General features: G+C 51.2%; 7 protein-coding genes and 2 long non-coding RNA genes across 10 annotated transcripts; 4 read left to right on the top strand and 5 right to left on the bottom strand.

Annotated features, from left to right (window-relative positions):
* Window positions 1-172: 172 nt before the first annotated feature.
* On the bottom strand, window positions 173-2383 carry rgn (regucalcin). The gene is made up of 8 exons (XM_028398672.1): window positions 2092-2383; window positions 1444-1624; window positions 1191-1373; window positions 1023-1123; window positions 835-949; window positions 634-765; window positions 416-570; window positions 173-349 (listed from the first exon to the last, which is right to left on the bottom strand). The coding sequence occupies exons 2-8, from the start codon at window positions 1607-1609 to the stop codon at window positions 299-301; spliced, it is 903 nt and encodes a 300-aa protein (XP_028254473.1). The 5' UTR covers window positions 1610-1624; window positions 2092-2383; the 3' UTR covers window positions 173-298.
* Window positions 2384-3768: 1385 nt separating this feature from the next.
* Window positions 3769-9168, bottom strand: vps16 (VPS16 core subunit of CORVET and HOPS complexes). Its single transcript, XM_028399235.1, has 24 exons — window positions 9008-9168; window positions 8576-8664; window positions 8411-8502; window positions 8204-8332; window positions 7974-8118; window positions 7776-7891; window positions 7579-7701; window positions 7432-7487; window positions 7266-7355; window positions 6969-7140; window positions 6767-6898; window positions 6561-6688; window positions 6418-6453; window positions 6005-6113; window positions 5783-5917; window positions 5605-5713; window positions 5436-5533; window positions 5230-5334; window positions 4971-5048; window positions 4817-4903; window positions 4666-4748; window positions 4447-4543; window positions 4259-4362; window positions 3769-4175 (listed from the first exon to the last, which is right to left on the bottom strand). Exons 1-24 carry the CDS (start codon window positions 9055-9057, stop codon window positions 4040-4042), a joined length of 2499 nt encoding a protein of 832 aa, XP_028255036.1. The 5' UTR covers window positions 9058-9168; the 3' UTR covers window positions 3769-4039.
* A 3078-nt stretch (window positions 9169-12246) lies between these two features.
* Window positions 12247-16204, top strand: cavin2b (caveolae associated protein 2b). The gene is made up of 6 exons (XM_028399238.1): window positions 12247-12625; window positions 13047-13187; window positions 13267-13368; window positions 13997-14263; window positions 14328-14480; window positions 14559-16204. Exons 1-6 carry the CDS (start codon window positions 12398-12400, stop codon window positions 14925-14927), a joined length of 1260 nt encoding a protein of 419 aa, XP_028255039.1. The 5' UTR covers window positions 12247-12397; the 3' UTR covers window positions 14928-16204.
* A 302-nt stretch (window positions 16205-16506) lies between these two features.
* ebpl (EBP like) lies at window positions 16507-18197 on the top strand. Its single transcript, XM_028399240.1, has 4 exons — window positions 16507-16704; window positions 17332-17401; window positions 17579-17717; window positions 17815-18197. The coding sequence occupies exons 1-4, from the start codon at window positions 16528-16530 to the stop codon at window positions 18062-18064; spliced, it is 636 nt and encodes a 211-aa protein (XP_028255041.1). The 5' UTR covers window positions 16507-16527; the 3' UTR covers window positions 18065-18197.
* On the bottom strand, window positions 16699-17879 carry LOC114431665 (uncharacterized). 2 transcript variants are annotated; one of them, XR_003670187.1, is made up of 3 exons: window positions 17798-17879; window positions 16978-17572; window positions 16699-16807 (listed from the first exon to the last, which is right to left on the bottom strand). It is a non-coding gene; the product is annotated as an uncharacterized LOC114431665 (long non-coding RNA). The 2 variants fall into 2 exon arrangements; XR_003670186.1 differs by lacking the exon at window positions 16699-16807 and having other exon boundaries at window positions 16857-17572.
* On the bottom strand, window positions 18169-19644 carry arl11 (ADP-ribosylation factor-like 11). Its single transcript, XM_028399241.1, has 6 exons — window positions 19505-19644; window positions 18989-19206; window positions 18858-18923; window positions 18680-18795; window positions 18434-18611; window positions 18169-18338 (listed from the first exon to the last, which is right to left on the bottom strand). The coding sequence occupies exons 2-6, from the start codon at window positions 19019-19021 to the stop codon at window positions 18210-18212; spliced, it is 522 nt and encodes a 173-aa protein (XP_028255042.1). The 5' UTR covers window positions 19022-19206; window positions 19505-19644; the 3' UTR covers window positions 18169-18209.
* Window positions 19645-19723: 79 nt separating this feature from the next.
* On the top strand, window positions 19724-21605 carry eef1b2 (eukaryotic translation elongation factor 1 beta 2). Its single transcript, XM_028399239.1, has 7 exons — window positions 19724-19884; window positions 20393-20515; window positions 20583-20721; window positions 20791-20857; window positions 21042-21167; window positions 21337-21404; window positions 21479-21605. Exons 1-7 carry the CDS (start codon window positions 19805-19807, stop codon window positions 21563-21565), a joined length of 690 nt encoding a protein of 229 aa, XP_028255040.1. The 5' UTR covers window positions 19724-19804; the 3' UTR covers window positions 21566-21605.
* A 3-nt stretch (window positions 21606-21608) lies between these two features.
* LOC114431666 (uncharacterized) lies at window positions 21609-23006 on the bottom strand. Its single transcript, XR_003670188.1, has 3 exons — window positions 22667-23006; window positions 22457-22582; window positions 21609-21884 (listed from the first exon to the last, which is right to left on the bottom strand). It is a non-coding gene; the product is annotated as an uncharacterized LOC114431666 (long non-coding RNA).
* On the top strand, window positions 21878-25912 carry zdbf2 (zinc finger, DBF-type containing 2). The gene is made up of 11 exons (XM_028399236.1): window positions 21878-21919; window positions 22481-22577; window positions 22689-22723; window positions 22793-22823; window positions 22970-23066; window positions 23149-23303; window positions 23420-23990; window positions 24094-24213; window positions 24282-24643; window positions 24713-24872; window positions 24943-25912. The coding sequence occupies exons 3-11, from the start codon at window positions 22702-22704 to the stop codon at window positions 25840-25842; spliced, it is 2418 nt and encodes an 805-aa protein (XP_028255037.1). The 5' UTR covers window positions 21878-21919; window positions 22481-22577; window positions 22689-22701; the 3' UTR covers window positions 25843-25912.
* Window positions 25913-25927: the final 15 nt, after the last annotated feature.

The raw sequence follows: 25927 nt of genomic DNA on the forward strand, positions 1-25927 counted from the left end.
TGCTTATTTTACATTGAAAAAAAAAACAGCACAAAGTTTTCTACGTGTACAGACATTTTCTAGGAAGACGTGTAGCTCATTCTGTCTGTGTTGGTTGTCGGTGGTCTTTCTGCACTCGGTGTGAAAATAAAAGCGCCCCATCCCTCAGAAAACTACATTACCCACAATCCTCTGTGCTTGATGTGACTCAGGCTTTATTTGCAACAATCACACAAAGTTTCGTGACATGCTGCTAACACTAATGTATCAATAGAAGTATTGATCCAGGCGATCTGTGCTCGGTGTGGCTGCTTGGAGTTCACCCAGAAAATGAGTTTGAAGGTCGACCTTTGACCCCGAGTCCTCTCACCTGCAGACACACACACAGGCAGTCAGGTGTGTGAACAGGTGAGTCAGGGAACAGCAGTGGACTCACCCTGAAGGTGGCTCCGGCCAGCGGCTGCCGTTGGCTCTCTGATTGGTCGAGGCCCAGACTGGCTGAGGTCACAAACAGGTCAGAATAGTCTGGACCTCCGAAACAGCACGATGTGGTCTTCGTCACAGGCAAAGAGACGGTCTGCAGCCGCACACCTGTGGAAACGACACGGTAACCACACTGCCAGCAAAAGAAGCAGCACCACCCAGACAACTGACCAGTGGCGGGGTCCACATTGATCACTCGTCCTCCATTGTAGCATGCTACCCACAGACGACCTTCGGCATCCACCGTCATCCCATCAGGAAGCCCCTCCCCCTCCTCCATACGGTACACCACACGCCGGTTACCTAGGAAACACGTACTGTTCATTGTTCCTGTGTGTGTGTGAAAGTAGGAATGCTGTGCAGCATAAATACCGAGGTGTCCGGTGTGCAGGTCGTAGTCGAACGCGTCAACAGTCAAAGACAAACTATCGATGTAGTAAAGCGTCCTCTGATCCAAAGACCAGTCCAGCCCGTTAGAGATGTCCACCTGGGGGACAGACAGCAACAGACAGGTGGAGGCACACACAGGAAGAGACAGGAGGAGGTAGCAGGGAGGTTACCTGGCTCAGGTGTTTAGTCACAGTGAGGTCAGATGTCACTGAGAACAGGGACCCTTGTTTCCTCTGAACCTGCGCAGGTTGCTCCTCCTTTCCCATCGTACCTGACACATATCACAGCGTTACCGTGGCAACACAGGTAATGGACAGGTAACCGGGTACCACACTTACCTGCCACCAGACGGCCAACCGGATCGACTTTCCCGTCATTCAGTCGATTGTTCGGCTTATCTTCATCGACCTCTGCCAGTGATGTCATCATCTGTGTCGACCAATCAACAGCCACAATGCTGCGACCAACACCTGCGACGTAACCGCCCGAGCTCCGTGGAACCGCAAAGCCCACCATGTCACCTGAGGGGAGGGCAAAGGTGAGACGGGACAGGAAGCGGCACACAGGTAGGACAGCTGGGAATGGACCGACCTGTGTCCACAGACCGGATCTGATGTGTTGTTGGACTCCAGCGGTGGATTTTGCGTCCAGCAATGTCCACGAACAGGAGCGTCTGCTCTGACTCCTCCCACACTGGCCCTTCACCAATCAGAGCGCTGGCCTTCACCACACACTCCACCTTCACCGCTGACATCATATGCAGCTCACACACCTGTTTCCATGGAAACGACAGCTTCAATGGGTACATGCTAACACTGTCACAGTATCGGTTATTAGTGTGATGTAGAACAAACGCAGAACGTCATCGACAGCCTGCTGTGGCGTCACGGCGTCCGTTTAACCCGTTAAAGTTTAAAGTTAAAGTCTCGACGGACTCCGCCTCCCACGAACTGTCGGAATAAACTACAGGTAGTTTTGTAGTTGATGTAAAGCTTTGAAACTTTTCCACACACGCGCGTGCTCAGTAGACGCTGGACCTGGTGACGTCATAAATCAAAGTTCAGTCTGGTGGTGTTTGAAGTGAACACGGACTCATAAACAGTTAACAGCAAACTGACAGGTCTCTGGACCGAGGTCTCTGGACCGAGTCTGCTCAAGTCCGGCTCCGTCTATTAACCGAACTCCGGACCGCTGCAGGATTAACCCTTTAGAAGACAACGCGGTGTTCACAGCACTCACGTGATCACGCCACGCTGTCCACTTCGAACACGAAAGACCTCAGTGTGCTCTGACAGCTCCTCCACCCGTCCCAGCACCACACAGCGCTGCTGCTGCTGCGCCACCCGTCAGCCACTGAGAACAGCTCCGCCCCTCCCAGCGGCCCACTTCAACCCAACCTGCAGGGACCAATCAGCGTTTAACAGTTTATAATCAATAACTCAACAGTCCACAACAACAGGCAGTAAGAACAGGCACCTGACGGAGTCACATGGTTCATAACAACCAGTGACAGGAAGAGAGACACAGAGAGGGACAGAGAGAGGGAGGGACAGAGACAGACAGAGAGGGACAGAGAGAGAGAGAGAAAGACAGAGGGACAGAGACAGACAGAGAGACAGACAGAGAGAGAGAGAGAGGGAGGGACAGAGACAGACAGAGAGGGACAGAGAGAGAGAGAGAAAGACAGAGGGACAGAGACAGACAGAGAGACACAGAGAGACAGACAGAGAGAGAGAGAGAGGGAGGGACAGAGAGAGAGAGAGAAAGACAGAGGGACAGAGACAGACAGAGAGACAGAGAGACACAGAGAGACAGACAGAGAGAGAGAGCGAGCGAGAGGGAGCCACAGAGAGGGACAGAGAGAGAGAGAGAGACAGAGGGACAGAGACAGACAGAGAGACAGACAGAGAGAGAGAGAGAGGGAGGGACAGAGACAGACAGAGAGGGACAGAGAGAGAGAGAGAAAGACAGAGGGACAGAGACAGACAGAGAGACACAGAGAGACAGACAGAGAGAGAGAGAGAGGGAGGGACAGAGAGAGAGAGAGAAAGACAGAGGGACAGAGACAGACAGAGAGACAGAGAGACACAGAGAGACAGACAGAGAGAGAGAGCGAGCGAGAGGGAGCCACAGAGAGGGACAGAGAGAGAGAGAGAGACAGGGACAGAGACAGACAGAGAGAGAGAGCGAGAGACGCAGAGAGGGACAGAGACAGACAGAGAGAGAGAGAGAGAGACGCAGAGAGGGACAGAGAGAGAGAGCGAGAGGGAGGGATAGAGACAGACAGAGAGAGAGAGAGAGGGAGGGACAGAGACAGACAGAGAGGGACAGAGAGAGAGAGAGAAAGACAGAGGGACAGAGACAGACAGAGAGACACAGACAGAGAGAGAGAGCGAGAGGGAGCCACAGAGGGACAGAGACAGACAGAGAGAGAGAGAGAGAGACACAGAGAGGGACAGAGAGAGAGAGAGAGAGAGAGAGAGAGAGAGAGAGAGAGGGAGACACAGAGAGGGACAGAGACAGACAGAGAGAGAGAGGGAGATACAGAGACAGGGAGGGACAGAGAGAGAGAGAGAGACTGAGACAGACAGACAGAGAGAGACAGAGACACAGAGAGAGGGAGACAGACAGGTGAGAGACAGACAGACAGACAGAGAGAGAGAGAGAGAGGGACAGAGAGAGAGAGACAGAGAAAGAGAGGGAGACAGACAGAGAGCGAGGGAGAGAGACACAGATAGAGAGGGACAGAGACAGACACAGAGACAAGAGAGTCAGAGAGCGAGACAGACACAGCGAGAGTAAGAGAGACACAGAGAGAGAGGGAGACGGAGACAGAGAGAGACAGACAGACGTCTTCTGACAGACTTCTGGATCACATGATGAATAAACAGCATGCAGTCTTTCATAATAAAAGGCTCTGGGGTGACAGCAGAAAGCTTTTAATGTGAAGGAGCAGAAAGACGTCCACATGTGTCGGTGCAAGAAGCAACCACAGCAAACTGTCCAAGGAGGACACACATCATCGCCATGGCAACTACAAGTTCAGAGGCTCCAATAACCCTTGAAGCAGGAGAGCACTGTTCACAGACCAATCACTCGTGAAGAAGAGAAACGTGGCAACGCCTCATATCACATGACTTAGTGGCAGGGGGGGCACCGCCGTCGTGGCGCAGACAGTCAGTGGAGATCACTTTTTGGCCGCGGCGGCTCGGTTCAACCTGTCAATCAGTGGGCGGTCAGAGGCAGAGCATCTTGAGAGCACTGCTGCCATCTCCGATTCGTTCCTGCGCTCGATCGCTGCGTCCGCCGCCCCCTCCAGGTCTCTGTGAGGACAAGAAGGAGAAGAGGTCAGCTGAGCATTCAGGGCTCGCCTGTCCTCCCCTGATGTCACAGCTCGTCTTCTTACCCAACAGCCAGATGAGCTTTGACCCTCTGCTCGGGTGTCACCTTGGAAACATACTTCTTAGCTTCATATTTGTTGTTACACTTCATGCAAACTTCAACAAATGCCTGAGGGGAGAGAGCAGGGCCTCATGGGAAATGTAGTTCAACTGAAGACAGTGCTGCTGCTGAAGGGACAGGGCTTCTTCTTACCAGGTAACCGATTGGAGACTTCTTGCTTTTGGAGAACTTCTCCAACTCGTCCCACTCCTCCTTCTCTGCCAGAGACTTCAGCTTCAGCCACCAATACCTGCGCAGGTGAGAGACAGGAGTGAGGAGAGACAGGAGTGAGAGACAGGAGTGAGGAGAGACATGGGTGAGAGACAGGAAGTCATCCCGGCCTCCTGTGACACCACTTCCTGGGTGTCTCACCTTTTGTCAGGTACTCTGAAGTCTCTGTAGAGTTGTTCTGCTTGTTTGTGGAGTCCTAATGCCAGCAGAGCCTCCATGGTCGCCTGGACAAACAGGAAGTGACATCACTTTAATTGGTCACCCTTTACCTAGCCAGGTCACCTTAACCCACCTGCAGAGACAGTCCCAGGAGCCCTGCCCCCTTTTCATCATCCAGCTTACGTTGAAAGCGGAGGAGACGCATCTCTTCCTCTGTGGCCTGATGACACACAACGAACAAATCAGCAAACGACACTAGGATCACATGATCAGATCCGTTTGTTTACCTTTGCAGCAAACTCGTTCTTGGCTTTGTTGTATTCATCTACTGCACTCTGCAGGAGAGAGAGGCGCCCCTCCAACCTCTACAGACAGACGAGAGCAAGAGTGAACTAACTGGAAACAAACATGCCGCTGCTAGCTGCTGCCAGGCTGACAGCCGCCGCTAGCCGCTGCTAGCCACTGCTAGCCACCGCTAGCCGCTGCTAGCCACTGCTAGCCACTGCTAGCCGCCGCTAGCCACTGCCAGGCTGACAGCGCAGTTACCTTTTCTCTGTAACTCGCAGTGACGTAGTAGTTGGCCAGTTCCTGGTGATCGTCATCCTGATTGTACAGATCCTTCAGAGTTTCATGCTCCTGCAGCTTACAGAACTGACAACAAACCAGAGCAGCACAAAGACACAACGTTAAGTGTCGGTTCAGGCTGAGGAGGAGGAGGAGTGACAGGATGGTAGTGATGAAGAGGAAGGTACCTGTCTGTAGAGGCTGAGAGCAACTGGCTGGTTCCTAAGAGTCATGAAGAAGTCTCCTCTGTTCATCTCATTCTTTAGGTAACTCACCACTGTGTACACTAACACACACACAGACACACCCATCAGTGTCACATGACAGACAGGCGGACAGGGAGGGACGGACACTCACCCAGGTCAGTGTCTCCACTCTCCACAGCTTTGCTAAGGGCCAGCTGACTCCTTTTCATCTTCAGCAGCAGAGGAACCTGCTCTCCGGACCGAGCCTCGAAGTCCAACAGCTAATGGAGACGCAGGACGTCAGAGAGATGTCCACAGGAAGTACGCCACACTGTTGTGGTCAAACGTACCTTTATGGCAAGCTCGGTGCGTCCACATTCATAAGCTTTAGCTGCGATGTCCGAGTAAGAGACCCCAGGAGAGTCCCCCACCTTCACACACACTGCTCGAGCGATGGCTTCGTCCGATAGGTCCTTCTGCTGCACCTGCACATGCACACACACATCCTCATTCAGGTAAGTGACCAGAACACAGGGACAGGTGAGACGGCAGTCAGTCAGGACAGAGGTTACCTTGCAGGACGCCCAGTGCTTCAGGACCCGGCTCACACCCTGATAATCAGGAATCTTCAGGTAACGACAGATTTCAATCGCCAGTGGGTAAAACTGTCGATATACCAACCTTAAGCAGGGGTGAGACACAGAGAGGGGGTGAGACAGAGAGAGGGGTGAGACACAGAGAGGGGGTGAGACACAGACACAGAGAGGGGGTGAGACAGAGAGGGGGTGAGACACAGACACAGAGAGGGGGTGAGACAGAGAGGGGGGTGAGACAGAGAGAGGGGGTGAGACAGAGAGAGGGGGTGAGACAGAGAGAGGGGTGAGACAGAGAGAGGGGGGGTGAGACAGAGAGGGGGTGAGACACAGAGAGGGGGTGAGACAGAGAGGGGGGGACCAGGCGGCGGTACAGATGGGAGTTACCTCACCTGTCAGTCAGCACCTGTAAAGTCATCTGTTTGAATCTGAGGCCAGAGGTCAAGGTTCTTAAAACAGTGACACACTTTTACACACATATTTCCATTAACACTGCACACTACATCTCCCATGATGCATCTGTGGGACAGGATACTGGGTGTGTGTGAGTGGGAGCCCCACACTGCTCTCTCTGACGGCGTTCAGGACCCGCAGCTCTCTGCAGGTCAACACAAAGTGATCTGGACTGAAGTCTGTGAGGAAACACTTCCCAAAGGACGCCGCCTGGTGGACAAGACACCACATGACAGTCAAACACAGAGCATGGGGGGCGCTGCAGACATGTTTTCCTGCGTTTCTCACTCTCATCAGGGATTTCTGGGTGCTGGGGTCATATTCGTGACCTGCTGCCTCCACACACTGTCTGACTGCTTCTCCCAGCATGCTTTGCTCCTTGATCTCCCTCAGGTACTCATCAGCCTTCTGACTCGATTTCTATAGACAGATGCGTGTCAGACCTAGATCCTAGACATTCTGTAGTACTGTCAAGACGGACAGACGGTACCTCGTACTCCCGGTGTGCCTCCAAGAGCAGAGCTCCGGGAGCCATAGAGGCGATCTTGAAGATGTCCTGACAGACCAGAGGAACCTCTTGTAACAGCTCCTGATTGGCCGAGCTGATGATCCGAACTCCGTCCAGTTCTCCAACCAAAACACAGGGATCCTCGATGGGGAACCTGAGGTCAGAGTTAAGGGTCAAACATGATCTGACTAGAAAATACTGAGGCCCTGCAGTTTAAGCCACGGAGCCCCCCCCTGAGGGAACGGACGAAGGGTTCAGTGTGAACTGGTTTAAGGATACTGGATGGTGTCATTGCACACTCCAGCTACCATCAGCAGTCTGTCCCACATCAGCACCACAGACGGCTGCTGACTCCTTGGTCTGCGACACCTGTACAGGTAGAGACGGTGAGACATTAGGACCAAGCGGGCAGACAGGTGAGATGGGCTCAGGCGGGGACGCTTACCAGACCACCTGTTTGGGCGTCACAGTCTTTTTGGTGTCTACTTCACTGAGCTTCTCCTGCATAAAAAAAGAATCACCTGTCACTCATTCACACGCTGGACACACTGACGCCGCCCCCTCAGCTGAGACACACAGGGAAGTAGCTCACCTGGAGGTGGGACAAGCCTGTCCACAGGTGTCCAGTGTCAGTGAAGAGAGCCAGATATTTATAGCTAAAGGACACAGACATCTGGACGATGCTTCCAGCTTGAGGGCTGAGACCTGGAGGACACTGAAGACATAGAGGTGGACAGGTCAGTCTAGTTTAGTCACTTACCTGACCAGCTGTCCGTCTAACTGTCTCACCACTGCAGTGCAGGACGTGTTGTCCAGGATGTAGAGCTCAGGGCCGTTGGACAACAGGACTTTAGTTTGCCTGTCCTGAGTGAGGACAACCCAGCAGGACGGCTTCCCCTGCAGACCTGTGAGGGACAGACAGGTCAGAGAAGGACAGATGGAGACAAACGGGTGGAGACAGGGACTTGAAAGATCATCAGCCATTACCTGGGACTTCAGGTAACCTGCGGAGCTTCAGGTCATCAATGTTGGTTGCCAATGTGAAGCGGGAGGAGCCAGTTACTATGGCGACACCTGTTCCATAGGGAGAGTGGAATACCTTCGCCTCCAACACCTGACTCTGGACAACCTCCTGTAATTATAGAAAAGGACAAGTCTCTATCTGCTAATGGCTAGTTAGCATGCAAACAGACCGACCTGGTTAGAACACAGACTACCTGTCCCATGCTAAAGTGTCTCTTGAAGGATCCAAACAGATCGTAGATCAGAACCGATCCGTCCTCTTGGACACACAACAACTCATCGCTGACTGTCCAACCCAGCTGGACCACGGGACCACTCTTCCACTGAGAGACAGGTGAGAGACAAAGCAGCTGATAAACAGGATGTGACAGGTCAAGGAGAACGGGTCTGTTTACACGTACCGGGAAGCTCGCGATGGACACACCAGAGGCGGAATAAATCTCCAACTGGGGCCGAGAGCTGGGAGAGCGTCTGTGGGGTTCCCTGAGGAGAGCTGAGGGACACAGCCAGGTGAGGGACACAGCTTTGGGGTCGGAGGGGGAGAGAGACTGTGTGAGTGTGTGTACCTATCGGGCCTCCGTACGGCGCTGCAGCCACCAGACTGTCTCTGAGTCCGTCTCGTATGTTCCAGCACATCTCGTACAGCTCCGTCTTACTGCGAACAAATCACAACATATTGATCCAGAGGTAAAGAAGCATCACACACCCAGAGGCTCCGAAGCTGCGGCTGCAGCCTCCAGCCACCGTTCAAAGGCTGCAGCCTCCAGCCACCGATCCAAAGCTGCCGCTGGCTGCGGCCTGACATCACCCGCCCTGTTTACACTCTGATTCAATGACAGTGTTTTTAGCTAACGGCTAGCTATCGCTAGCATGGTCACATGACGACAACACGCACACCCACCGAACCTCAGCTGTGTAGCTATTCTTACGTTAGCATGTATACAGCCGCAGAGCTAGCCAGATGCTAGCTGCCGCCAGAGGAACAGACAACAACTGACCGATAGAACGCTTCTCCCAGCGGGTTCCAGTTGGCCGTGATGAACGCCATGTTATCCCCGCGGAGAGAAGAAGTTAGATGCTGCTGCGAGCTCCGTCAGCGGATCACTTCCTGCTAACTCTTCTTCTTCTTCTTCTTCTTCTGCTGCTGCTTCTTCTTCTTCTAGTTTATTGGCGGGTGGCATCCTACTCTTAGGTGCATTACCGCCACCTATACTATACTGAAGTAGGTGGCGGTAATAAAAACAACAATCCTCCAGAGCCCTGATGTATGTTTACCTGTTAGCTTCAGTGTTTACCTGTTAGCTTCAGTGTTTACCTGTTAGCTTCAGTGTTTACCTGTTAGCTTACCTGTTAGTTTCAGTGTTTACCTGTTAGCTTCAGTGTTTACCTGTTAGTTTCAGTGTTTACCTGTTAGCTTCAGTGTTTACCTGTTAGCTTCAGTGTTTACCTGTTAGCTTCAGTGTTTACCTGTTAGTTTCAGTGTTTACCTGTTAGCTTCAGTGTTTACCTGTTAGCTTCAGTGTTTACCTGTTAGTTTCAGTGTTTACCTGTTAGCTTCAGTGTTTTGTTTAACCCAGTGTGTCCAAGTCTGAGCCTTGTAATGCCTCTTTCTTCTGTCGTACTGCCCCCTGCTGGTCTCACTCTGCCTGCTTCCCTTTGAGTATAAATTAATTGAACTAATAAATGTCTTCCTGTTACTTCCTCATCCCGCTGCTTCTGCCATTCTTTCAGGAGATATCTTTGGATTATAGATTTTGCTTCTAGTTTGCTAAATTCTGTTACCATGACACTGTCCAGTTTAAGTGCTCCCTTTGCTAGTCTGTCTGCCCTTTCATTGCGTATTACACCCTGATGTGCTGCAGCCCACATACAAACAACAGATATATTTCAGTTTTTATCCTGATCAGAACATCCTGAGATGAAGACGACTGAAGTGATTCTAGAGCTGAGTGAAAGTCTGAGCAGATCATGGCCTTGTCAGACTTATGTCAGACTTAGTATCTTCCACCCACTGCATGCTGCTACTACTGCCATCATCTCTGCTGTAAAACCCGTTTTTCCTGAATTGGGATCTTTTGAACTGTCTGTATAAATAGCAACATATTCCTTATACTCTCTCTCTAATCTGTCATTTACTAACATAGCTGCAGTTGTTAACCCTTTGTACTTGTGTCTATTTTCTATAAAGTAAAGGTGGGACTGGACTGCAGGACAGAGCCATGGAGGTGTAGCTGACAGTCCTGAGAATGCCCTTGAAGATGTGTCCAGTCATTCATCAACAGCTGTTTTCTTCTTAATTTCAAGGGCATTTCAGCCATTCCCACCTGGATTGCAGCAGCAGGAGATGCTCTTATGTGCTCCACAACATCATCTGAAGCCTGGGCCTGGACTACATCCACTTTCTGTGACTGAGTTTTAGCAGCAGATCCATAAACAAAGCATCTGTAATCTAACATCTGCCGTATCAGTGCAGTATATATCTTCCTTAAAGCCCTCCTACCAGCCCCCACTCACACACAGTGAGGCGCCTCATTAGATTTAAAATTCCTTTACATTCAGCACAAGTTCTTAAAATATGTTCATTCCAGGTCAAAGTGCTGTCGAACCACAGACCGAGGAATTTGAATGTTTTTTCTTGCTCTATTGTTTGTCCATACAATTTTATATCTGTCACCATATTCTCTTTCTAGTAAATCTGCTGCGTATCTGGTTACTGTTATGTGGTTATATATAACCGAAGGCAACCGACCGAAGGTGACCAACCGACCGAAGGCGACCGACCGACCGAAGGCGACGGACCGACCAAAGGCGACGGACCGACCGAAGGCGACCGACCGAAGGCCGAAGGCGACCGACCGACCGAAGGCGACCGACCGACCGAAGGCCGAAGGCGACCGACCGACCGAAGGCGACCGACCGACCGAAGGCGACCGACCGAAGGCGACCGACCGAAGGCGACCGACCGACCGACCGAAGGTGACCGGTTCACTTCCAGCTGCAGCCGTCATTCTAAAGACGTGCTAGTTATGTTAGTGTTGACTCTAAATGTAGGTGTGAGTGTGAGTGGTTGTCTGTCTGTATGTTGCCCTGATGGACTGCCGACCTGTCCTGGGTGTACCCCGCCTCTGGCCTGTAGATAGCTGGGTTAGGCTCCAGAACAAAGTGGGTTCAGAAGATGGATGGATAAGCTCGTTATTTACAGGTGTACCTATCTATATGTATTTAAGTAATAATTATTTACTGTATGTTTCAACTCTGCTTCCCACAGGAAAGAATTTCCAAAGACACACACACACACACACACACACACTGCAGTAATACCACAGTACTGTGTTTGTGTGAATTCCATTACACAGGCTCTTCCTGTTTTCCAGTTGACGACATCATTAGTACACACAGACCCACCGTTCTAAGGACCGGGGGTTCCTCAGTACACTTGCTCTGAGGAATTTCTCTCAGGAAAGATTCAATCTTTTTCACTTACATGGCAATAAACTCGATTCTGATTCTGATTCTGATTCTGATTCTGATCTACATTTAGCAGAATCCTGCCACGGTACTGTTATCACTCAGTGTGCTACTGCTCCGGGGTTCTAAATATTCCTCACTTCTTCAAAGATCCATTTCAGTTCTATGTAAACATGTTGCCATATTTCACTGCAGCGCACGTACATACATGTTCTGCTGGGTCATAAACAGGACTGTGGAGGTTTATCGATGGACACAGGTATAGAAGTAAACAACCCTGAGAACAGGCACAGACTGGTTTTGTATGAACAGGGAGAGAGACCTTCACACAAAGAGAGGAAGAGAGAGCGAGAGAAAGGTTTCCTTCCAGATGACTTCACCTTTAAAACATGAGCGAGAGACGCTCAACTTCCCTCTCTCTCTCTCCAAACACAAACAGTGCCTCCTGCCCCGTCACCACGGTAACAGCCCCCCTTCCCTCTGGGTGTGGTAGAGAGACATTAGCTTCAGGCCGAAGACAGCAAAGAGAGCAAGTTAACCCTTCCAGTGCTGTGACAGTGTGGGATCTTTGTTCTGTGTACAGGGTTCTGTGATAGAACAGGAACCCCACAGAGGTTCCACCTCCTCTGAAGGGAGGCAGCCATGGAACACAGACTCTCACATCCAGAGCTCCCCGCTGTGCTTCCAAACATGCAGCTAATCTGGCAATGAAGGAGTTAAAGGTGTGGATGTTTCCACAGTTGGGAAGTTAGATGGAAAGTTTTCCTCAGAGCCAACCAATCAGAATGCAGCCTACACACACACACACACACACACACACACAGAGGAAGGCAGAGACAGAGAGAGGGCGGAAGAAGCAGAGACAGAAGGTTTTCTGCATCAGGGAGAGTTTGTAGAGTTTTTGGACCAACGGCGTCATCATGGTTACCACTGAGACCCACCAGAGCCAAGACCTGCTGGTCCCCCCTCAGAACCAGGAGCAGCAGGACCCACAGAAGCAACAGGAGGAGGACGAAGCCTCCCCCCTGGCTGGATTTGACCCAGAGAAGATCGGTCAGGGTCCCGTCAACGCCATCACAGTCCTCACCCTGCTGGACAAACTGGTCAACATGCTGGACACCGTGCAAGAAAACCAGCACAAGATGGAGGTAAGCAAGGGGGCAAACCTGGAGACCAGGTCTGAGAGTGAGAGTTCTGACAGTCACGCCCGATGGTTCAGGTTTTAGAACTGAACCTTGTAGGAAATACTAACAGAGCAAACTGATTTAACAGACTCACAAACATTCGTCTTTTTCTTCGGCTAAAAATAGAGACAGTGCAGATGTCCTGCCGAACCAAACTCCACCCAGGAAGCAGCTGATTGACCTCTCACTCCTTTCAGCTAAGGGTTAAACAGATGGGTTGCCAGATGTTAAACTGAGAGTGGATTCCTGACATGTTTCAGCATCAAGCAAACCTGTTTACTCACAGAGCCTCAGACTTCCTGACTCTGCATAGTCTCTGCTCAGAGGACACAAAGCTGTTAGGACCCCAGCTGACCTCTGGTTGGTGCCGGGGGCTGTGTTTCAGGTACACCAGGTGGAGATGGAGGGTGTGGTCAGAGGGATCCAGGCGGACATGACCAAACTGTCCAAGAGCCACAGTCACACCTCAAACACCGTCAGCAAGCTGCTGGACAAGAGTCGCAAGCTGTCCGTCACCATGAAAGAGGTCAGTAAACGCATCACGCCTGTCAGGGGACACACCGGTCACCCGTCAGTTGGATGAGATTGTCTTCCTGCTGTTGCAGGTGCGTGATAAGATGGAGCGACAGGGCGTCCAGGTGAAGAAGCTGGAGGCGAACCACGCACACCTGATCAACAGGAACAACTTCAAAGTGCTCATCTTCCAGGTGGGTGACACAGAGAGAGGTCACACAGAGGTCAGCCGGCCACATGGTCCATGCATGCTGGGAGATGTAGTCTGAAAGAGCGGACATCAAACCAGCAGACCTCCCTCTGCTCTATTCCCTTATTTGGTCATCCAGCTGGAGCAGGAAGTGAACTGGAAAAGGGGATCAGACTGGACTGTTGTCAGGTGGTCTGGTTGTCATAGTAACAGTCAGCCTGAAAGTCACGTCTGGGTGTCCATGACTCACCGGACCAATCATAGAGCTGCATGTCATTAAGGGGCGGAGCCAGAGACGCCTTTCTGACACCAGAATCAGACATTTTGTCTTATTGCAGCCATGGTTACAGCTCTTATTAGTTAACAGGAAGCAGAGTGTGTGTGTGTGTGTGTGTGTTCTCTCACTGACACTAAACATTCCTACCTTCCCAAAATACCCAGCATTCCTCAGCGGGCACATCAGTGTATGTGTTATGGTGTGTGTGCTTCCATGTGAGCTCTGCAGCCGAGGGTCTCTCTTCCTTCCTCCAGAGGTCCTTAGGTCTCACTGTCTGTCTGGTCCTACTAGGTTCTCTAGATAGAGTTAGATCTCCTAACATCCTTCTGATGTTCTCCTGCTCTCCCACCATTAGGAGGAAAATGAGATCCCTACCAGTGTTTTTGTAAAAGATCCTCCTCCGTTCCCTCGTGATGAGATCTTGGAGGAAGGTGAGGAATTGGCACCAGGTGTTGATGATGGCAACCGCTCCCAAGAGGGAGGACTGCAGACCATCGACCTTTCGTCTGATGAGGATGTGGGCCTGGAGGCAGAGCTGGAGGAAGAGGAGGCATGGCTTCACGATCTGGAGAACATGGAGAAGTCCAGAGCTGAGAAGCTGAAGCGGTCCAGCCTGAAGAAGGTAAGAAGTGAAGACTGCCGTAACAGTTGGTCAGACAGGTGTAACAGTGCCTCCCCTTCAACAGGTTGACAGTCTGAAGAAGGCGTTCTCCAGACAGAACATAGAGAAGAAAATGACCAAGATCGGAACAAAGATCGTTTCTGCAGAACAACGAGAGAAGATCAAACAGAAAACCTCCAGTCTGAAGGTTTCACCTCTGACCTTCAGCATCAGGAAGGTACACAGATAGTCAGGTCCCACAGTTCCCCTCAGATGTGTGCTGGTTTTGGTAAAGTTCCTCTCTTTCTGTTCTTAGCCTCGCAGCAGCTCCGACTCTCAGCCTCCGGAGGCCTCTGCTTTGCCTGCGGAGGTCCTCACCACTGAGGCTGAAGTCCAGCTCTCCCCGCTGTGCAGCACTGAACAGGAGGTTCCCTTCACTGAAGTCCATGCCCAGCTGACTCCAGAGGAGCTGGAGAACAAAGGAGAGGAGCTGAAGGAGGAAGAGTTGAAGATGGAGGTGAAGGAGGAGGAGGACGTGAAGGAGGAGGCCCCTGTTGTAGTGGAGGCTGAGGTGTCGGTGGTCTCAGAGGGAGTCAGTGAGGAGTATGCACTGTCCTCCACCCTCCCTCAGGAGGAGAAAACAGAAGAGGGCAAGGCAGAGGAGGAGAAGGAGGAGGGATCCTAAATCTGAAGTGTGACCAATCAGAAAGCAGACATTTTTAAAGGAACAGTTCCACTTCCTTTTCTTCAGGATTGAAATTAAAGCCTAGCTTAGCATAAAGTGGTTGGTCCCCTCCTTAGCCAAAGTTCCTCTGATGTTACTGAGACTCCTTTACAATCCTTTTATGCTAAGCTAAGTAGCTGGCTTCCTAACTAGCGTCATTTTTACAGGTAGACTTGAGAGTGAAATAAAGTGGACTGTTCCTTTAAACTTTGTTAGTGATTGATGATTATTCTGATGAGCCGCAGATCTAAACGTCCTGATTTTTAGGTTCAAGTTCCAATGAAGTCAAGGCTAAGACAGCTTTACTGTCAGTACTGCCATGAGAGCTGTATTACTCTCAACCCCACAACATATAACTTGAGAACTAATATAAGAATAAATATAAGATATAAAGAATGTACCTACACACAACATGCAGGGCACAGAATGAAGGCACCGTGCAGTGAGAGTGCAGAGGATGAGCTGAGGCCTGAGGAGTGGAACATGTATATCTGTGTGTTTTTATTATTGATAGGTTACAATTTGAGCTACATGATCGACTCGATCAACAACCCAAACATGTCAATCGTCCTGACCTCAGAGGTCAACATGGTGCTGAGCAGAAGCCTGCAAACACAGACCAAGGTCACCCTCAGGAACCAAACCAGGCGTCACCCTGAGGCACCTCCGAGCCTCCACACATATCACATGTTATAATAAATGTTTCTTAGTTCTTGAAGGTTGTGAGGGTGAATTTGTTTGCAACAACTTCCTGTGAAGTTCCCTAGAGGTGCCTCTGAGAGTTCCCAAGCTGCTCTGGAGGCTCTAAGGCCTCACCTGAACTGCCAGGTGTGGCTCTGCGGTTTGTCCAGGGCTCCTGGAACACTCCTCAGGGACACCGTGAGCTGACCCCAAAGATCTCTGCAGCCTTCAACATTCCACTGAGTCACCTGTTCCAAACCTTCACATTCTTCAGAGGTTCCTGTTTGCATGTCTGATGCTGGGAATCACTGATCAATAATTGATATTACCTATCAGTCAAATCATTTCAGTGATCTGCTGATCAATTACGAGCCTGTTTGTTTGTCGTGGAGCTGCCAGATCAGCAGATAAACTGATCAGACTGATTGATTCATCAGTTTGTTTGTTTGTCAAATGTTGTTTTTTCTTTTATTTTGACATTTGAGCTGCCAAAGAACATTTCCTGTCACATGTCAATCAATCAATCTGCATGTAATCAATAAAATCACTGAACACTGTCTGCTTCCTGTCTGTACTCACCTCAACACAGAGGACCTTAAGACTTTTCTTCTTCTGTGGCTATAAAACTCTTTTTCTGCTAGAATGCTGCTGCTGACCTTTGACCTCCTGTCAGGGAGGGAGGAGGTGGGGCCACAGAATGGGGCGGTATGCTCAGCCAATCAGAGAAAGCAGGACCAGGTTTTGAACCAACAACCAATCAGGAAAAGTGGATCAAAGTCTGAGGCGTGTGGTTCAGCTGGGAGTCCTGTCTGCGCAGGAACCTCCTCACTGTCCTCCTCCAGAGTCCTCCTGTGTCCGTCTCCGTCTTCTCTGCCTGCACATGGACTCCCCAACCACCCTCGGTCTCTCTCTGGTGTCCATCCTGTCTCTGTTAGCCTGTAGCTTCCAGCTGTTAGCTGCTGTCCTGCTAACACAGAGATATGGTGGAAACCGCTCTGCAGAAGACAGGAGGATCCTGCTGTGGCTCTTTTATGATGTCATTGTCCACCTGACGCTGGTAGGAGGAGCTACTTCTAATTCATGGTTGTTACCCGTCTCTGGTTGTTTACTGTTTGTGTCTTCAGGAAGGTCCCTTTGTTTACATGTCTCTGGTTGTTTACCTTTTTGTCTTCAGGAAGGACCCTTTGTTTACATGTCTCTGGTTGTTTACTGTTTGTGTCTTCAGGAAGGTCCCTTTGTTTACATGTCTCTGGTTGTTTACTGTTTGTGTCTTCAGGAAGGTCCCTTTGTTTACATGTCTCTGGTTGTTTACCTGTCTCTGGTTGTTTACCTTTTTGTCTTCAGGAAGGACCCTTTGTTTACATGTCTCTGGTTGTTTACTGTTTGTGTCTTCAGGAAGGTCCCTTTGTTTACATGTCTCTGGTTGTTTACTGTTTGTGTCTTCAGGAAGGTCCCTTTGTTTACATGTCTCTGGTTGTTTACTGTTTGTGTCTTCAGGAAGGTCCCTTTGTTTACATGTCTCTGGTTGTTTACCTGTCTCTGGTTGTTTACCTTTTTGTCTTCAGGAAGGACCCTTTGTTTACATGTCTCTGGTTGTTTACTGTTTGTGTTTTCAGGAAGGTCCCTTTGTTTACATGTCTCTGGTTGTTTACCTGTCTCTGGTTGTTTACCTTTTTGTCTTCAGGAAGGACCCTTTGTTTACATGTCTCTGGTTGGGACAGTGGAGACATCTGAGGGTCCGCTGGCTGAGCTCTGTAAGTCCAGTTCCTCGGTCTTCTGTGAAGTATTGGAGTACACTGACACAGACGGACACATCACTTTGGTCCTGCAGACTCATTAATCCTTCATCTCAGTTTGAGGTTTACAGATTGGACCTGTCTCCACGTCTGTCAGGACTTTTAACGGTCCTCCTGTTTGTCTCTCACCTGTAGGGAAGGAGTACAGCAAAGCCGACAGTCGCTGGTTAGTTTCCGATCCAACCATTGTCTCCGTAGAGATTCTGACCGTGGTCCTCGGCTCTCTCCTCGGGCTGCTGCTGATACACGCCATACTGCGGGACAAGTACTACAGGTGATACTACAACGAGTACCACAGGCAGTGTACAGCTCGTCATACTTGTAGAGACCGTCCATTGACTCTGTGAACCTCACCTTCCTGTTCTTGTCAGACACTTCCTGCAGATCGCTCTGAGCGTGTGCGAGCTGTATGGCGGCTGGATGACCTTCTGTCCTGATTGGCTGCTGGGCAGTCCTCACTTGGACACGTCCAGCTGGCTCCACCTGTGGATATATCTGGTCTTCTTTAATGGACTCTGGGTCCTGGTCCCGGTCCTGCTGCTCTTCCAGTCCTGGGTCAGTCTCAGGAGTCTGCACATGCTCAGATCAGACCACAGCAACATGATTAGCAAGCAGAAGTAGAGACAAGGAGCCAATCATCAGTGAAGATCAATAATGATCACAATACTGTTTGATTGTAAACGGACTCAACCCAGCATGTGTGTTTGAAACATTTTTATTGAGCTCTTTTAAATAAAGGTGGAGATGGTCTGCCCCCCCCCCAGCCTCAGCTCTTCTTGATCAGTTTGTGGACAGACAGGAAGGCCTGCTGCAGGCCGAGGCCCTTCAGAGCGCTGCACGCCTGGATCTCCCACAGCCGGTCACTGTAACTGTGGAGGTTCAGCTGGGTGGAGACCTGAGCAGAGAGAGAATGGAGGTGAGGAGAAGTCTAACTGGACCACTTGGTTCTAAACCACGCCCTCCTGCAGGAGAACTAGTGCAGGTCTGTACCTCCCGTATGGTCAGGGAGTTGGGTAGATCCTTCTTGTTGGCCAGGACCATCAGAGGAACTCTTCGTAATTTCTCCTCACTCAGAACCTTCTTCAAGGCCTTCTGGGCTTCCGCCATCCGTCCCCGGTCACTACTGTCCACCACAAAGACCAGGGCCTTACAGTCGTCCAGGTAGAACCTGGAGAACACAAAGATGGTTTGTGTGCATGTGTGTGTTTGTCTGTTTGTGCCGGGTGGTGTCCTTACTTCCAGTTGGGCCTCATGCTGCTCTGTCCTCCAACATCCCAAACCGTCAAAGATGTCTTCTTGTCCAGGACCAGAGTCCCCACATTGAAGCCGATGGTCGGAGACGTCTCCACCACCTGAAAGTTCACACAGTCAGCCTCAGCAGGTAAATCGTGCCGTCTCCCTTGGGCGTGCTCACCTGTCCTGTTAGCAGCCGGGCCAGCAGAGTCGACTTCCCGGCAGAGTCCAGACCAACAAGGATCACCTGGTGATACAAAGACAGGTGTGACTGCAGGAAACACATTGAGCGTGTCAGGTGAGCTGATTTACCTGCGGCCCGATGCAGGAGCGCGACTGACCCATCGCTCTTCCTCTCTTGTCCTGTAAACGGACTCTTCTTCAGTCACAAACAGAGCCACTGGTTAGACGGCTCAGAGCGTCAACAAGTCTCAGTGTGTTCAGGCTCATCCATGCCAGCAGCCAATAGCAGGGCAGGTCACATGACTGTATGACAGGTTTGACTACATTTTTGACCCCAAGCACCCCGGCTGTCACCAAAGAAGAAGAAGCCGCAGTTAGACAGGTGATAGAAAACATGTTGTTACTGACATCCGGACTGAAAACACTCAGAATAACACTATATAAAACACACATCAACACAACAACACAACATCAACACACAACAATCTGTCACCAAAGAAGAAGAAGCTGCAGTTAGACAGGTGATAGAAAACATGTTGTTACTGACATCCAGACTGAAAACACTCAGAATAACACTATATAAAACACACATCAACACAACAACAACACAACAACACACTAACACACAACAACACATCTACACACCAACATGAGCTCCTACTAAAGGCTGGAGCTCACTGCTTCCTCCTGCACATTGAACCAAGGCTCCTTCCTGTCTGTCATCGTGTTTTAAATAAAGTTGAGACGCGGGCGGAGGAGGAGTCTGGTAAGGAGGCAGACTCCTCCTTACCAGACTCCTCCTCCACCCGCTCGGCCTGCAGGCGGAGGAGGAGTCTGGTAAGGAGGAGTCTGCCTCCTTGTATAAAGCCGCTTTCTGTCGCCTCCTCCCTCCTTCTCCTTTCTCCTCCGGCGGCTCCTTCCTCCTCCTTCTGGATCTCCTTCATCATGGGCTTCGGTGACCTGAAATCCGCCTCCGGCCTCAAGGTGCTGAACGACTTCCTGGCGGACCGCAGCTACATTGAGGGGTCAGTGCTCATCGAACCGAACCGAACCATCGGCTCACACTCCGTTATAAACTCCGCTGCTGCTATCGCCGGCGCCGCCATCTTGGCGCCGCGCTAAGCTAATGTGGCTAACGGTTAGCCGTTAGCCGAGGGAGTTTAAAAGTTAAAATAAAGTGACAGGAAGCCGTTCAGTACCCGGGACCACATCTGACAGTGTCCGAGAAGGAGTCCCACTTTATCGGACTGCATTATAATCGGTTTTTATTCAGTTTGATGTGACGAAGCTCTGACATGTTAGCGTCACACTCTGCTAGCATGGAGCCACATGGTGCTAACATGCAGCTGTTGATGCTACGTGTTATTGAGTCCACTCAGATCACTGCCTGTTTTTATATCGAGTATGTACTGTTCAAAGGTGATCAGTTTAATTGATCTTTGTCGATCAGACAGTGTCAGACTGTGTGATACCAGATGGACGTGTCCTCCAGTGCATGCTGAGAGGATAATCACGTCATTTCCACATCCTCAGATTCGTCCCTTCTCAGGCAGATGTGGCCGTCTTTGAGGCCATCTCGGTAGCACCCCAGGCTGACCTCTGCCACGCCCTCCGCTGGTTCAACCACATCAAATCCTACCAGAGCCAGAAGAACAGGTGAGGATGACGTCATCAGGGGGACTTGCACAGGGGTGACAGCGTGGTAAACCCCTCCTCCTGTTAGTCTTCCAGGTGTGAAGAAGCCCCTGGGTCAGTACGGCCCGGCTGGTGTGGCAGACACCACCTCAGGCGCCGCTGCCCCTGCTGCCCCCACAAAGGACGAGGACGACGATGACATCGACCTTTTTGGCTCTGATGAGGAGGTGAGGTCACAGTAATGTCTCCGAGCCTGCCTTGTGGGTGGGAGTCTGACCCTGATCTTTGTCTGGCAGGAAGACATTGAGGCAGCCAAGCTGAAGGAGCAGCGCCTGGCTGAGTACGCCGCCAAGAAAGCAAAGAGTACGTCCTAGAAGGCACACGCGTCAGTTCTTCTAAGATTCGGCTTGTCGTGATGATCATCCAAACACCATCTTTCGGCTGATGGCCTGATGGACATCTTTACTTTACCTGAACAGTCTCTGCCTCCGTTGAAATGCAGGCGGCGTTGTTACCGTAGTAACTAACTGTTTCCTTCCTCTCTCAGAACCCACCCTTATCGCCAAATCGTCGATCCTTTTGGATGTGAAGCCGTGGGATGATGAGACCGACATGTCCAAGCTGGAGGAATGTGTCCGCAGCATCCAGATGGACGGACTGCTGTGGGGACAGTGTAAGAGTCTGATTATTGATTACTAATCTCAAGAGTCTGTGATGATTTAACACACCATCTTTCGGCTGAAGACTGATGGACACTTTACTCTCTGAGGCTCTGAGCCACAGCTGTACAGGTAAAAGCACCAGACACTGATCAATAAATAATCCTATGGATGTCTTTGCAGCCAAGCTGGTCCCAGTGGGTTACGGCATCAAGAAACTACAGATCAGCTGTGTGGTGGAAGACGACAAGGTGATCCCTTCTCCCTGTGTTTGTGTGTCCTGTGTTTGTGTGTGTGTGTGCTTAATGCTTGTGTTTGTGTACAGGTGGGCACAGACATCCTGGAGGAGAAAATTACAGCATTTGAAGATTTTGTCCAGTCAATGGATGTTGCTGCATTTAACAAGATCTAAAAACAAGCGTCACAATAAAAATAAAAGCACTTCAGCACAAGTCAACTTGTCCGGTTTTCATTCAATAAAAGTGAAATACAGTGTTTTACAGGATACACTTCAGAGTATAAAGTTTACTTAAATCTACAGACTGGGAATAAAGTGGTTTGTTTTTCATTGTGACTAGAATTTTTAACATGAGTGTAATTTGAACAGAGCTGCACTTCTCTCCGTGGCCTATAGGCGGTCTCCCTCTCTGCCGTCAATTGAGCCGAAGAAGAAGAGTCAGACCGGAAACAACGGAGCGGCGGAGCAGCGCGCGGCGGAAGAAGACTTTAATCTGTGGGGAAAGTAAACAATAACAGACAGCTGCAGGTACACAACCCAAATATCGATGAAAGTTCGCGGAGTCGTTGATCTGAGGCCGCCTATCGGCTGCTCTGCAGGAACACTTGAACTAGCAGGCTAACGACACGCTAGCCGCATGCTAACGCTAACAGCTGCCATAACGGGAGCCACGTCAACAGCAGCGTCGTCTTGGTTACCGTTAGTCCGGTTTAACGCGGAGTTAAACCGGGAATTAGCGAGCCGGGTTTAAATGCGGACGTTTGCGCTGCTGCTAGTTAGTTTTAGACATCCGCCAATTACAGGTCGATGTGAAGCGGCAGCCAATCAGTGCTGTTCTGTACCTGCGATGTGATTGGACAAACGAAATGGACAGTAAACATAGGAGCTGTTTGTTTTACCACTCAATCATAGCTTTAGACTGACCCGCGGGGAAACAGCCAGTAATCCGAATACTTTCATATGTTTTTATGACAAACAGCTGGCTTAGACCAGATCAAACAGATTATGAGTCATGTGATGATCAGATTAAGGATGATGATCACAGCAATAATAAAACAGACTTACAGTGTCGTTTGTTTGCCTCCTGAGGCTCATGGACTCTCAAGCATTCACCTGGTTACCGCTGCTTACAGCATGGAGGGCTCTGATTGGACAGTTCCTTCAGTGACGGCTGCACTTTCTCCAGGTGGGCTGTACATAAGATAAAATAATCCTTTATTAAATTCACACACCTCAACATTCATTCATGTTTACATCAAATCATCTCTTACTTACTACGTTTGTGTGCGTGTTTCAGATTTCCATTCAGGATGTCGGACTCCTCCGATGAAGGTAAAAACACAGACAGACAGTCATATTTTCCCCCTTGATGTTTCACTGACATGTTGTGTGTGTGTTCAGATGAGCAGAGGAAGACGGGGCCAGACAGCAGGTGAGTGTACCCGTCATCCTCGTCCCATGAATCAACAAACCCCGTCCAACTTTCTGTGTGAAATCCATTACACTTGATGCAGATACACAGTCAGTTACCTGAGACAGGTGAGTGTGTGCTCAGCTGATCTGGGTTGTCTCTGACAGAATGTGGCTGGAGTCTCAGCCCGGGCCATCCAGGGGTGTTCCCAGCAGGCAGGGTTACTGTGGATACTGCAGAGTCCTGTACAGTAACCTGGACCAGGTACACCTGTGTCTCATTAGTAGTCATGTGACCTGCGGAATCAGAATCAGCAACCTGTCCATGTTCTCACACGTTTCCTCAGCACTTGTCCAGTCTCAGACACCTGGATTCAGTCCGGGCGTCCTCCAGAGGCTCCAGCGCCGTCTCTTCAGCCAGCAGCAGAACCAAACTAACCTTGTTGGAGCGCTTCCTGCAGGATGTCCTGCAACACCACCCGCACCAGTACAATGACCCCAGGTATCAACACACCTACCATTACTCTCGGTAACATCTGAGCACAGGTGAAAAACACACACGCCTGTTCTGTTGCTGCATATCGTCCATTGTTGTTTACATGGTTGTGTTCCCACCAGGCCGTCCCACGCCGACCTCCCATCGGTCTCTGCCCCTCTGCTGCCGAGGGCAGAGCTGGATGAGCTTCGTTTCTCTGACGACGGCAGTCGGTCCCAGGGAACCCGGGAACACCTGCCCAGTTCTGATGACGCTTCCTGTCAGCCAGCCAATCAGCAGAGAGATAATGGAACCCACAGCCAATCAGGAGAGAGAGCTAGCCAGGAGAGGCTGTCTGCACCAACTAGAGAGTGTGAAGGGGCCATCCTCACCGGGCACACTACACACAGTGGAGTCCTGTCCCCCAAGTGTCAGACCCCGCCCCCTCAGTCTCAGGCTCCACCTTCTGTCCACAGAAAAGCCCACAGGAAGACCAACAGGAGGAAAGCAAGCGACACCTCATCCTCCTCACAGCCCCACAGAGCACCTGAGCCCCAGCCTCACCAAGACCTGAGCACTGGCCCCACATGCAGCTGCCAGGCCCCCACAGAGCTGAGGCCGTGGCTGAGCTGGCAGAAGGAGCGGAGGGAGGTTCAGAAAGAGGAAGCCTTCTCTTCTGACCACAGTGACCCCTTGGACCAGACCATTGAAGAGGTTTGTGTCTTCTAATAAAAATGTGCTAGATGCTAGCAGCTGTGTACTTCCTGTTAGCAGGTGCAAAGGGTCTGAACAGGTATTTGTTTTTGTTGGGCCCCAGGTCATCCAGAGGTGTTGTCATGGTGTCACTGCCTGTGAGCGGGAGGAGGCAGAGAGCTTCCACCTCAGTCTTCCGGTCTCCATGGAAACACAGAGTGAAGACTGGGACTCGCCTGTACAGGTACCCGTGTGTCAGCCAGAGAAGGCGGGGTCAGGGTTTTTATCTGTACTGAAGATGTTTCTCTGCAGGTGGTTTTACACCAAGGACACACTTCTAAGGACACACCTGTCCAGGCGAGTCAGTGTCAGGGGCAGGACGTGAGCCACCTCATGGATTTTCAGGTTGACCTGGAGGACCAGGTGTACTCCTCCCAGTTAGACTCAGCACTTCACAGCGAGCGCAGACCAGGAGGTGGGGCCGGGGAGAACCAGGGATTCTGGACTCTGCCTGTAGAGGAAATCCTGCCTGCCCCTGAACATATGCCAGAATCTTTTAGGGGGAAGACCTGGGCCCAGATTGAACAGGAGGACGAGCAGCGGGTGGAAAAGCTGGTCCGACAGTTCAGAGGAGGCAGGTTCGTCTGCTACTTCGACTCCGAGTCCCTCGCCAGGTAAGAAACCTGTCCACATGTTCATGTCCACACACGGTCCAGGCTCATCCTTGATGTCATTGCTGTCAGGTATGGCAGGAGGAGGCGAAATAAGAAATATGATCAGGCTGAGGAGGCGGAGCCAGGAGTCCTGCCCTTGGTGGATAGGGATGATGAAGAGTCGGCGTGTTTGGAGAGGAGGAAGAGGAGGAGGAAGAGGCGGGTCTTCCGAGTGGCGTCCAGGTGTCAGGTAAATCAGACCCCTATCCGCTTCTGTTGGACACACCTGCAGGATGTCTCACTTGGCTCTGTTCCCTCAGGTTGTTAAAGTCAGTCACAGCACACAGACCGTCCAGCTGGTTGTCCCAGCCGTCCATCAGCAGGCTCTGGAGGCTCCACCCACCAGCGTCCCTTTAGCTAATCACGACACAGCAGAGAGGACACCTGAGGCGCAGATGTGGCGATGCCTTCCTCCACCATACACCAGCATCGTCACACCCGTGCAGCCACGGACCTCGCTGGTCTACCTGCTCTGTTCCCCTTCTGGCCCCACCCCCGCACCAGCAGCAGGCTCTGCTTCCAAGCGCTGCAGAAAGAAGCGGCGTCCACTGGACCTGCAGGGGTTAAAGGTCAAATACAAACGACTTCCTGTCAGGTTTTACGAGCCCGGCACCAACCGCATCCTCAAAAACCAACCTAAAGGCTTCCTGTGGCGCAGAGGCCCTCCGCCCTTGGACCCGCCGCCACCATGTGTCCGTCAGCTGTTTCGAAGTCTGAGTCCAGACCTGAACACTGACAGACTGCCAGGGGAGGGGCCTGCAGGGTCCTCCAGCGTTAAAGGTCAGAGGTCAGCAGACCCCACCTTTAGCCACAGTAGCAGCTTTCTCCTGAGCACGCTCAGTACAGACTCAACTCAAACTCACCTTACCAGAAGGCGGGTCAGGATGCCTCGAACCCTGACCACGACCCTCAGCACAAGGTCAGGACGGAGGGAGAGGACGATCCCCCCGCCTTCCACGAGAAGGACCCGAGCTCAGGCCGCGCCCACACAGATCACGGCCTCACAGCCCCGGAGGGAGGGACTGCGACAGTCAGGACCTAGCAGGAAGCTTCCCGGCTCCACAGACCCCGCCCCGCTTTCATCCACCCCTACCAACGCCCCCTCCCCCCGCCGGGGGAGAGGGCGGAGAGGTAGGGGCACAGAGAGGGGGCACAGGTAGCAGCACACCTGGCCTCCACTTACAGTACATGACCAGAACCTGATCAACCTAATGATTGAGCTGATTATTGATCATCTTCTTGAGG

Source organism: Parambassis ranga, chromosome 2 (genome assembly GCF_900634625.1).
Source record: "Parambassis ranga chromosome 2, fParRan2.1, whole genome shotgun sequence".
NCBI lineage: Eukaryota > Metazoa > Chordata > Actinopteri > Ambassidae > Parambassis > Parambassis ranga.

What these genes read in the sequence shown, in the direction of transcription:
- vps16 (XM_028399235.1), bottom strand. Translation starts at nt 9,057, where the DNA reads ATGGCGTTCATCACGGCCAACTGGAACCCGCTGGGAGAAGCGTTCTAT. An exon ending in TTACAGGTGCTGACTGACAG is followed by an intron (nt 6,114 to 6,417) that starts GTGAGGTAACTC and finishes CCCCTGCTTAAG; the next exon opens with GTTGGTATATCGACAGTTTT. An exon ending in TCCTGGGACTGTCTCTGCAG is followed by an intron (nt 4,749 to 4,816) that starts GTGGGTTAAGGT and finishes CTGTTTGTCCAG; the next exon opens with GCGACCATGGAGGCTCTGCT.
- zdbf2 (XM_028399236.1), top strand. Translation starts at nt 22,702, where the DNA reads ATGTCGGACTCCTCCGATGAAG. An exon ending in ACTGGGACTCGCCTGTACAG is followed by an intron (nt 24,214 to 24,281) that starts GTACCCGTGTGT and finishes GTTTCTCTGCAG; the next exon opens with GTGGTTTTACACCAAGGACA. An exon ending in GAGTGGCGTCCAGGTGTCAG is followed by an intron (nt 24,873 to 24,942) that starts GTAAATCAGACC and finishes CTGTTCCCTCAG; the next exon opens with GTTGTTAAAGTCAGTCACAG.
- cavin2b (XM_028399238.1), top strand. Translation starts at nt 12,398, where the DNA reads ATGGTTACCACTGAGACCCACCAGAGCCAAGACCTGCTGGTCCCCCCT. An exon ending in AAAACCAGCACAAGATGGAG is followed by an intron (nt 12,626 to 13,046) that starts GTAAGCAAGGGG and finishes GCTGTGTTTCAG; the next exon opens with GTACACCAGGTGGAGATGGA. An exon ending in AGCGGTCCAGCCTGAAGAAG is followed by an intron (nt 14,264 to 14,327) that starts GTAAGAAGTGAA and finishes CCCCTTCAACAG; the next exon opens with GTTGACAGTCTGAAGAAGGC.
- eef1b2 (XM_028399239.1), top strand. Translation starts at nt 19,805, where the DNA reads ATGGGCTTCGGTGACCTGAAATCCGCCTCCGGCCTCAAGGTGCTGAAC. An exon ending in CGCCGCCAAGAAAGCAAAGA is followed by an intron (nt 20,858 to 21,041) that starts GTACGTCCTAGA and finishes TTCCTCTCTCAG; the next exon opens with AACCCACCCTTATCGCCAAA. An exon ending in CGGACTGCTGTGGGGACAGT is followed by an intron (nt 21,168 to 21,336) that starts GTAAGAGTCTGA and finishes ATGTCTTTGCAG; the next exon opens with CCAAGCTGGTCCCAGTGGGT.
- arl11 (XM_028399241.1), bottom strand. Translation starts at nt 19,021, where the DNA reads ATGGGTCAGTCGCGCTCCTGCATCGGGCCGCAG. An exon ending in GCTCCTGCATCGGGCCGCAG is followed by an intron (nt 18,924 to 18,988) that starts GTAAATCAGCTC and finishes TTGTATCACCAG; the next exon opens with GTGATCCTTGTTGGTCTGGA. An exon ending in CCCGGCTGCTAACAGGACAG is followed by an intron (nt 18,796 to 18,857) that starts GTGAGCACGCCC and finishes GTGAACTTTCAG; the next exon opens with GTGGTGGAGACGTCTCCGAC.
- rgn (XM_028398672.1), bottom strand. Translation starts at nt 1,609, where the DNA reads ATGATGTCAGCGGTGAAGGTGGAGTGTGTGGTGAAGGCCAGCGCTCTG. An exon ending in CCTGCACACCGGACACCTCG is followed by an intron (nt 766 to 834) that starts GTATTTATGCTG and finishes CGTGTTTCCTAG; the next exon opens with GTAACCGGCGTGTGGTGTAC. An exon ending in CAATGTGGACCCCGCCACTG is followed by an intron (nt 571 to 633) that starts GTCAGTTGTCTG and finishes TCGTTTCCACAG; the next exon opens with GTGTGCGGCTGCAGACCGTC.
- ebpl (XM_028399240.1), top strand. Translation starts at nt 16,528, where the DNA reads ATGGACTCCCCAACCACCCTCGGTCTCTCTCTGGTGTCCATCCTGTCT. An exon ending in GGGTCCGCTGGCTGAGCTCT is followed by an intron (nt 17,402 to 17,578) that starts GTAAGTCCAGTT and finishes TCTCACCTGTAG; the next exon opens with GGAAGGAGTACAGCAAAGCC. An exon ending in CTGCGGGACAAGTACTACAG is followed by an intron (nt 17,718 to 17,814) that starts GTGATACTACAA and finishes TGTTCTTGTCAG; the next exon opens with ACACTTCCTGCAGATCGCTC.